This window comes from Pygoscelis adeliae, unplaced genomic scaffold, assembly GCF_000699105.1.
Source record: "Pygoscelis adeliae isolate BGI_AS28 unplaced genomic scaffold, ASM69910v1 Scaffold27, whole genome shotgun sequence".
NCBI classification, from domain to species: domain Eukaryota; kingdom Metazoa; phylum Chordata; class Aves; order Sphenisciformes; family Spheniscidae; genus Pygoscelis; species Pygoscelis adeliae.
This window is the reverse complement of record NW_008825410.1, coordinates 3,505,489-3,514,698: the sequence shown is the minus strand read 5'-3', so window position 1 is coordinate 3,514,698 and position 9,210 is coordinate 3,505,489. Positions and strand designations below refer to the sequence as shown.

At 36.0% G+C, this 9,210-nt stretch overlaps 1 protein-coding gene across 1 annotated transcript in view; it reads left to right on the top strand.

The window, feature by feature from the left end:
* Positions 1–9,210, top strand: part of LOC103922447 (pituitary tumor-transforming gene 1 protein-interacting protein-like) — a 46,851-nt gene that overhangs the window by 18,022 nt on the left and 19,619 nt on the right. Inside the window, exons 2-3 of the mRNA XM_009330590.1 lie at positions 1,586–1,638; positions 6,089–6,197. Coding sequence (XP_009328865.1) covers positions 1,586–1,638; positions 6,089–6,197 — 162 coding nt within the window. The remainder of the gene's footprint in view (positions 1–1,585; positions 1,639–6,088; positions 6,198–9,210) is intronic.

Below are 9,210 nucleotides of genomic sequence, written 5' to 3'. Positions count from 1 at the left end.
CAGGTTGGACGGGGCTCTGAGCAACCTGATGGAGTTGAAGATGTCCCTGCCCCTGGCAGGGGGGTTGGACTAGATGACCTTTAGCGGTCCCTTCCAACCCAAACTATTCTATGATTTTTATAATAAGCATGGTGGTACTCCATGTGCAATAATCCCATTTGAAAATTTTTGAGTTTAAACTGAGAACTATTTCTGAATCTGCTTTTCATTGTTTTTCCATGAGTTGGTATATGGGCCTTAATACTTAGGCTGTTTCTCAGTTAATTGGTACCAGTCCCAATGTTAATTGGTAGCAGAAAAACTAGTAAGTGTTTTTTCTAAACAGATATATTGATTAAAGCTAAATATACTGGTACGTGAAATGTATTTAGTGTTAAGAATTAGTACCAGAAAGGTATAATATTGAATTATGAAAACAAAATATTGAAATATGTAGTTACCCCAAAACATGTGAAGAATTTAGCTCAAACAGATAACTGCTTATGACTAATGCGCTGTTATCCATTAAAAGTAGAATTGGGTTCCTGATTTGGAGATACTTTCCCCTCATATTTATATGATATATGTGGAAATAATTTAGAATAGAATAGACTATTTCAGTTGGAAAGGACCTACAATAATCATCTAGTCCAACTGCCTGACCAATTCAGGGCTGACAAGTTAAAGCATATTAGTAAGGGCATCAAAAGTTAGTTTCATTAAATAATACTAAAAATTATCATAGGAACTACAACAATTGGAAGAAAATCCAGGTTCAGACCAGGAGAGGAAACTCCCTGTCATCTGTCAAGTAGTTCATCTAGGTCAAGACTATGGCATGTATGTGGTCCTGTGGGTGGCAAATTATGTCTACGTTGCAGATAAAAAAAGACCAGTGTTAAGACAATAAGCATGCAGTACTTCTAAATGAAAGTCATAGCTTTTGGCTATGACTCTGGGAATGTGAACACCAGTAAATATTTTCTTTTTTAGGATAGATTTCTTTAAAATCCAAAGAAAATATGAATTAACTCCTTCCACGTCACTTGGATTTTCAAACTTCTGTCAGAGTTCTTGTTGACCTCTTACAAAATGACTTTGTGTCCTATGTTTGGAAATATTTTTAAACTGTTATTTAAAATCATGTTATTTGGAGAGCTTTATTTTTTAAAAAAACTTTTTTCCGAAGAAAAAGGTTAATATCTATGGAAGGGGGACCAGCCCTAGGTGAGGGTCAGCCTTTGCTAAGCTTCCAAAGCAGAAAAACTTGGAATGTTCTCTAAATTGAAGTGTAAAAGTCTTAGAACTTCAGCAGAGATACAGGGAGGCTCTGGGTTTTTTTCTCCCATGTTTGTCCTTAGACAAAACAAATTGAAGCTACAAGCAAGTTTAAAGTGTTTCCCTAACTATGTCAGAGGCCAAACTTAAATGCTTTGTATCTATGTTTGCTACAGTTCTCCGGGAATGGAAATATTGAGCTTTCATTGCCTCGGTCAGAATTGTTGCTTGTATCTAGAAGTAGAAAAAAGAAAAAGCTAAATATTGTGTTAAGTGCTTGATGTTACTGAGGAAAAATAAATCTTATCTGTGTGTATTTTTTTTCTAGAGTGTTCAGAGTTTTCCCAGAGGTCCTGTGAAGAATGTCTAAAAAATGTTTCGGTAAGATTTTTAACATTCTTTTTGACTGAGAATGTGGTGATTTTTTTTTTTTTTGGCCATTTAATATGAAGTCAGGTTGTTGGGGTTGGTTTGGCTGTTTGGTGGGCGTTTTGTTTTTAATGGTGAGTCTAGTCAAACTACCCTTAAAAAGAGGAAGTCTCTGTTCTTATTTAAGTGGTGGAGTCAACTGATGTGCTGCTTCTGCGCTGTCACACTCAATACCAGTGTGCTTTCACTTTGCCAGGGTTGCTCCATGATTTGGTCACTCAGGGTATTTCTCTGCTTTGTCTGGAGAGGATGGACAGTGTAGAATCCAAGCTTCCAGTTCCAGCGTGTGCTCAGTGCTTTCACAGCGCAGCTGAGTGAGTTGATGTTGCTGCTGGTTTAGATTCATCCTCATTTTGCAAGCAGTGCTTAGTTAAATTTCCATCTTATACAAGGGCTAGGTAAACTGACTCTTATGTGGCTAAAATGCCTTGCATTTCTTGTATGCTGAATAGGAGAACTGGGAAGTTAATGTAAATAAACTAGAAATGCCTTTCTCTGGAGATGCCCCAAGCCATGCATTTAACTGAGGCAGACTGGATCAGTGCTTTGTAGATGTTCAGACATGTTGGCCTCTCCACTGACTACACCAGACTGTAAGTGCTTAAGACTGCCAGGCTAGATCTCCATTTTGGTAGCAAAGTATTTAGATTTCCAATGAGATTGCAATAAGGCAGACATTTAAAACAATAGAATTTGTTTCTCCACCCTCTGCTCAAAACCTTTTTAGCTCCACAATAAGGGTCGTGATAAATATGCAAAAGGTGTCTGTCCCTGCAGAGTAGAAGAAACTCCCATATTTAAAGTGAGAGATTGTTTCAAATTCTAACTTCAGATGTCTCTGAAAAGAAATATTTCATGAGTCTTTAAGATATGTAGTTACTGCAAAACCTTTTCAGTAGGGGAAATTGAGAAATATCTAAACTTACCTGTTTTATGCTTGTCTTAAGCATCTTTTGGCTTTTTTAATGGAAAAATATTAATTGCCTTGTATTGATGTGGTTGTGTGTTGTCATACCTGTGTATTTGTTGTCATAAGCATGGCGTTGTGTAAAGAACTCTTAATCTTCAAAAGTATAAAGCAGGAAATGGAAAATATGGGTCATTAAAGAGTCAACGTTCAGCACTACCACTGGTGTGACTGTCACTTCAAATAAGTGCTGCTACAGATACATGAGCAAAACTTTTATTATCCTGAGAGCTATGTGCTCACCTTGTGTGAGAAATAAATCCTTTAGCTGTGTTCGTGTACTGAAGATACTCACAGTTACAGATACATTATTTTCAGAATCTGTCAAATCAATGACAGTGTCCAGGCTTGTTTTGGTGACAGAATGATGGATGATTCAGGCCAACTGCTTTAATAGCATCAGTGTTAACTTTGAAGAAAGGAGTTTAGACTTGATTCAGACAATTTGCACATACGTTAAAAAAAAGCCTATGGAACAAAGCCATTAGCATTTGTGTGAGTAATACAAAAGCAAAGGATTGCTGAAATTACTTTGTTTAATTGCTTCAGTAGAAAAAAAAAAATCAGGTTTTCATATTGGTGATAATATAGATAGCAGCCGATTAAAAATGAAAATTAAACATTTGGTAAATAGATAAAAACAATTCCAAACAAACCCTAAAATGTAGTAATTTAGTTTAGTTAAATAGAATTATAATTCAAAATGCTCAAATTTTGTTTGTCATAATTATAATTGGGTTGGTCTTTTGGGTTGGTCTTTAGAGTTGATGAGTACCTATTTTCTCGTGGTTTTATCAATTCTGATAAAATAAAACTGTTCTGAGTGGTAATTTTATAGATACACTGTTGCATTTCATCTTATTCCTTACAACATGGTACATGAAAAAAAATAACACATAACGGTTTTGATTAGAGCCGTTGAATCCTGAAACTCAATTTATTTACTTCAAAGAAATATTTACTGCTATAACTAGCAGATTACCAGGTGTATTAAAATTTGAGAACTTTATCTGTTACCAGATAATGTGTAAATACCTATTGATTAATGTCTTTAGAGAGTTTTCTCTTAACGTTTCTAACTCCATATGACAGTGTGTAAGACAAAATACATAATGCAAGCACTAGTTAAAGATAGGACTATATTTTAAAATCTGTGTGCATGTGTAGAGCCTCAGCATTCTGGAGAATTTTCCAAAGTCTCATTTTTAACTTTTGAGTAGTCTACCAACACGCTTTCCCCCTCAGCTATTTATTTTGTCATTCTCATCTTTGTCTTAATAACAAATGTATGGACTCTAAATTCTTGTGGTAAATGGATTTTAGGCAAGCTAGGCCTTAAAAAAAAAAACAACAACAAAAAAACCCAAAAAACTAGCAACAGCCATAGGAAATTTTGTGATTAATAAATATAGCCAATTTTTTTTGAAGGAAAGGTGGGGATAATAGTCACTTGCATACATCTATCTGATTATAGAGAAAGAAGCATTCATTTTGTGTTCATAGTTACTATCTTAGCTCTTTTAATACTGACAATATGTCCTTAAAATGAGTGTGGACTGAATTAATAATGTTGCACTTTATTTTAGTAGAGTCTCACATGGATAATGAAGTCAGTGATATCCATCAGAGTGTGAACGTGGTTCCTAGCATACTCTGCAAAGGGTATATGATTTATGTCTAAATAAAATAAAATCTTTTCAGTCTTTTTTAGGTTATATAGATGAGGATCAAAGTTAAGGAAATGTTTCACCCTTAGGTGTTTAGGTTTTTTCCTAACTTGATTTTGACAACTCAGTTTTTAGCATTGGGAATGAGTCAACTGAAACATTTTCTTACTTCAGCCCCTGCACCAATCAGCAGCTGTATTGTGTATTGCCTTTTGGGCTATACACGTTTTTAATAGTTACGTGCAGTAGTCTCCATCAGAGTAATACAGTTGACCTTCCTGTGTGCCTAGTTGTCGCCAACAGTATAGAGTTCTTCAGATTAGAAGAGACCTCATGAGTCATCTAGTCCAGCCTCTTACTCAAAACAGGGTCAACATTACATTCAAACAAGTTTAACAATGACTTTTAGTCTGTCCCTATTAGTTGTTATTTTTGAACTGTTAGTTGTTATTAAATATTTGATCCAACAAAAATAAGCCTGTTCGCATCTAACATCCTTGATTAAAATTGAAACTTAGGAGGGCAGTTTTTTTGCAAAGATTATTCTGCCTTAATTATTTTTGTTGATGTGTCTTTATGGGTACATTTGACTTGTACAGTCTACCAACTACAAAATATGAATAAATTTTTCTTGTCTCTTTCTTCACCTTTTTCAAGAGAGCAGAATCTACTACAAATGTTTTCCTTTGAATTCAATGTTTTCTAACCCTTTAGAGCAAGGTAACAGACTTTGTGCGATTGAGGATGTATGACAGAGATATTCTTGATACTACTGTGTTGTGGTTTAACCTCAGCTGGCAACTAAGCACCACACAGCTGCTCGCTTGCTCCCCGCAGTGGGATAGGGGAGAGAATTGGAAAAAAAGTAAAACCTGTGAGTTGAGATAAAGACAGTTTAATAGGACAGCAAAGGAAGAGAAAATAATAATAATCATAGTTCCTGGATGAGCTCTTTCTAGAATGAATCCTAAAAAACCCTGTTCTGTCAGGGTTTCCTTTAACTGTCATCCAAAACTTCTTCACTGGTTAAGTTGTGTGATAAAGAAATTTTGGATGAGTATCTATTTTAACAGATGTAAAACAAAACTTAAGCTTGATGCTTAGTGGTGACATAAAAAGCAGAAATGTTGTGCTATTGTAACTATATTACATTTTTGTAACTGTAATACATGTAAGAACATTTAAATTTAAATTTTAAATTTTAAAAATATCCAGATACATAAGTGTGCACAATTAAGGTACCCAATGTACTTTGCAACACAGATTGGATAAGGCTGTATCTTTTATTACGTTACAGCAAAACGTCCTGTAGAATGTATGGGTTCTTTATTTTTTTTTTCTGTTGATAGTCAAATATAGGGCTGAAGTAAGATTATATGTGGTTTTTTATTCATCAGAGATACCGGTTGTGTTAAAATTCTGAGCAGTTGGCTTTCTGGTTTTGTATTTCTCATTTCAGTAATTCTAAACTCAAAGCCACTTTATCCTCAAGTATACAGAGTACCTCAATATGTTCCCAAATATTTTCAGGTTAGTGTAAATATTTATTACCTTTGTTACCTGTAAGTACAAAATCTACTTACTCACAATTCAGTTTAGGCTTCCTTAGGAATTGTACCAGGGCTTCTGTAGGTTTTATACTACAAAGCACTTTCAATATATCCATACAGTACTGTATGCACTTAAGAATTCTGTCTGTGGAGAGGAGCACTAAATTGTAAACTGTTCTTGAAGATCAATAACTTGTGGGTTTTTTTCTTTTTCACAGTGCCTTTGGTGTTACACCAACAACACTTGTATTGATTACCCTGTAAGAAGCATTCTTCCACCATCTTCATTATGTTCACTCTCAAATGCTCGATGGGGAGTTTGCTGGAGTAGGTACTAATTTTACTTTTGCTGTAGAGAATTATTTATGAGGATGATTAAAGTAAGACTACCACTTACTAGAGCTGTTTCCTGATATTTATTTGGAGGAGTGGGGGGAGGAGGCAGTGGTTATGATTTAGAACCATGATCCCTAATCTTCTGGACTTACGAAACAGTCATTGTTAAGGGTTCTTTGTGAACAGCCAGTATAGTTACGCTGATCCAATGGCTTTAAAACATTTACTATGTAGTGAAGTTCTGTTGATGCTAAAGTCTAGATTGGGAACCAGTGATGTTGGAATGTTCTGAGTATTTTATGTATGTATTCAGGATTCACCTGTTTCTTAAACTATACTTCTGAGGTACACAGAAATAAGGTCATTCCCTGTTGACAAAGGGTGACCATTCTTACCTTTTTTTTAAATTTCTTAAAATGTTGGATGATATGCCTGGATCCACAATTTTTATAGTATATTCCAGGGGCTGCAGTGAACCAATACCACAGGAATGGAGCCACCCAAAAATTCTTGAATACTGTTTTTGCTTAAACAACTGAAAAAACAGTGTGATCTGTGGGTGCTGAAGGCAATGCAGTTAAGGTTAAAAAGGCAGCTGCAGAGTGCCACTGTAGATTGTAGTGCTGCATCATTTCATTGTTCTTAGATTTCCTTTGCTTTGCATTACAAAATACAGTGCAGTGCATATGCTGCCATTGGGGTGAAATTTTTGGAGCTATTTTTGCAATACTGTGTATACAGATCTAAAATCAGAATAGATTGGAACAGAGAACAAATAAGACATTGGAAAGCTTGTCATATGAAATAAGAGTACATCTTCAGTCTAGCAAAGCAAAGGCTTGTTGCTTTCTATGTGTTTGTTCATGAACACCAGGAGGCTAAAGGACAGAAACAAGTGGGGATGAACTATCAGTGACCATGTTAACTGTAAATTACAAGAAAGTTATCATACTTAAGAGCAGTGAGACAATGGAGTAGTCTTTAAATTAGAGTAGCAGAGGTAGAAGACAGCTATTAATGGAGCGTGCAGGTTTCTGAATGCTACCACTTCATATAATCCCTGCAAACTAAGGGACTAGATTGGACAGTACAGGAGAACTTTACCAATTCTTTGTTCTTAGCAGAAGGGCTCTGTGCTTTGTTTTGTGAGAGAAAGCATTTATGCTTAGACTTTTGGAGTTTTTTTAGAGCTACAGAAGGTATATCATTTCACTGATGAGGCATGCTTTTCAGGAAATTGGGCTTTCGATATTATAGTAAATGAACTGTTAAGCAAACTTTTTTCTGGAAGTGTGGTGGGTTGACTACTGCCAACAGCTAAGTACCCACACAGCTGCTCGCTCCCTCCCTCCCCTGGCCTCAGTGGGATGGGGGAAGAAAACAGGAAGAACAAAAGCAAGAAAACTCATGGATTGAGATAAAGACAGTTTAATAGGTGAAGGAAAAATGGGGAGAGAGAAGAAAAAAAACAAGCAAAGGAAATCACTCACCACCTCCCACAGGCAGACTGATGCCCAGTCAGTCCCCAGACAGTAGTCACCTTGGAAGCCAGATACCCCCTCCACTTCTTTTTCTTTTACCCCAGGTTTTATTGCTGATCATGGCATTGTATGGTGTAGAATATCCCTTTGGCCAGTTTGGGTCAGGTGTTCTGGCAGTGTCCCTTCCTGACCTCTCTGATCTCTTGCCTCCCTCCAGCCATACTCACTTCAGGGGAAGAGAAGATCTTGATGCTCTTCAAGCCTGTTCAGCAACAGCCAAAACATTGGTGTTATCAGCTCTGTTTTAGCCAGAAATCCAAAATCTGGCATCATACCAGCTGCTGTGAAGAAAGTTAACTCTGTCCTAGCCAGACCCAGTACAGAAATGCATTTGTGCTGTGTCCTTTTGGAAAGCAGTGATTACTGGTATCTACTGATGCTAATAGGGTGTTCTTGGCAGTTTACTCCTGCTATAGAAATGGCTTCTATCTTGGGCACCATTTGTGTTTCTAGATTGAATGCAGGTTAAACAGAGAATGGAGCACATTCTCAAAAAAAAAGTTAAAAGTGGAAAAAGAAAAAAACAAGACAACAACCCCCCCAGATATGTATTTCCTTAATAGATTTTTTTTTTACAAATTACATGCAGCAACATGCCATGGGGATATATAGTCTTATTGAGACTGTCCCCTTTGGACATAGCAGGAAAACTAATTACCTTGTGAGCATGGTGGTGGTGTTTTTCCTTTTCGCAGATAAAATGAAGAGATGAGTGTTGGCTCAGTGTTGCTGAAAATGAAGCTGAATATTGCAGCTCTCAAAGTCAAAAGCAAATGACTGGCTTCCAGTTACAATTTTTATGGAATAAGACATGTTGACAGATTATTAACCAGCAGTGAAGAAAAAAGAACAGTATAGAAGCAACATAATACCAAATAGCTTAATTGTATTGTTTTTCATGAATAATAAGCAAATGAAATAGATAGTGGAGACAGGAATGCAGACTGAAAACTGACAATCTTTTTCTGGACTTTGAGGTTCAAAATATATTTTTTGCTTCAATTAAATGGCATTTAAAAAGTAAATAGTATACTTTGAAAAAATAAATTAAGATTAAAACCATGTTTTGTTTTTTACTTCACTGAATGAAGTATATGTAATTGCTTGTAGGGGAGTAACAGAATGAGAAATGTGGTACGGTGGAATGTGTTACTTTCAAAATTTACAAGTTCAGGATTTACTTCTGTATTGTAACTAGAAACTATGTATTAGTATGTATTATAAACTGTACCCAGTAAATCATAACACAAGCAAAAATATTTGCTGGGATCTAATCTTTGGCAAGATCTATGAAGGATATTCCTTGGCCAGATGTGAGTTGGTGAGATCTGTAGAGAAATAACAGACTTTTTGGCTTGTGCATGTGATCAGAGAGGATAGACCCTCTGAACTTCACTTGCTAAATTTGACTGTCTTATCCCTGGTAGCCTGAAGCAGCAAAAAGTGCATGTGCAGCTACTTTG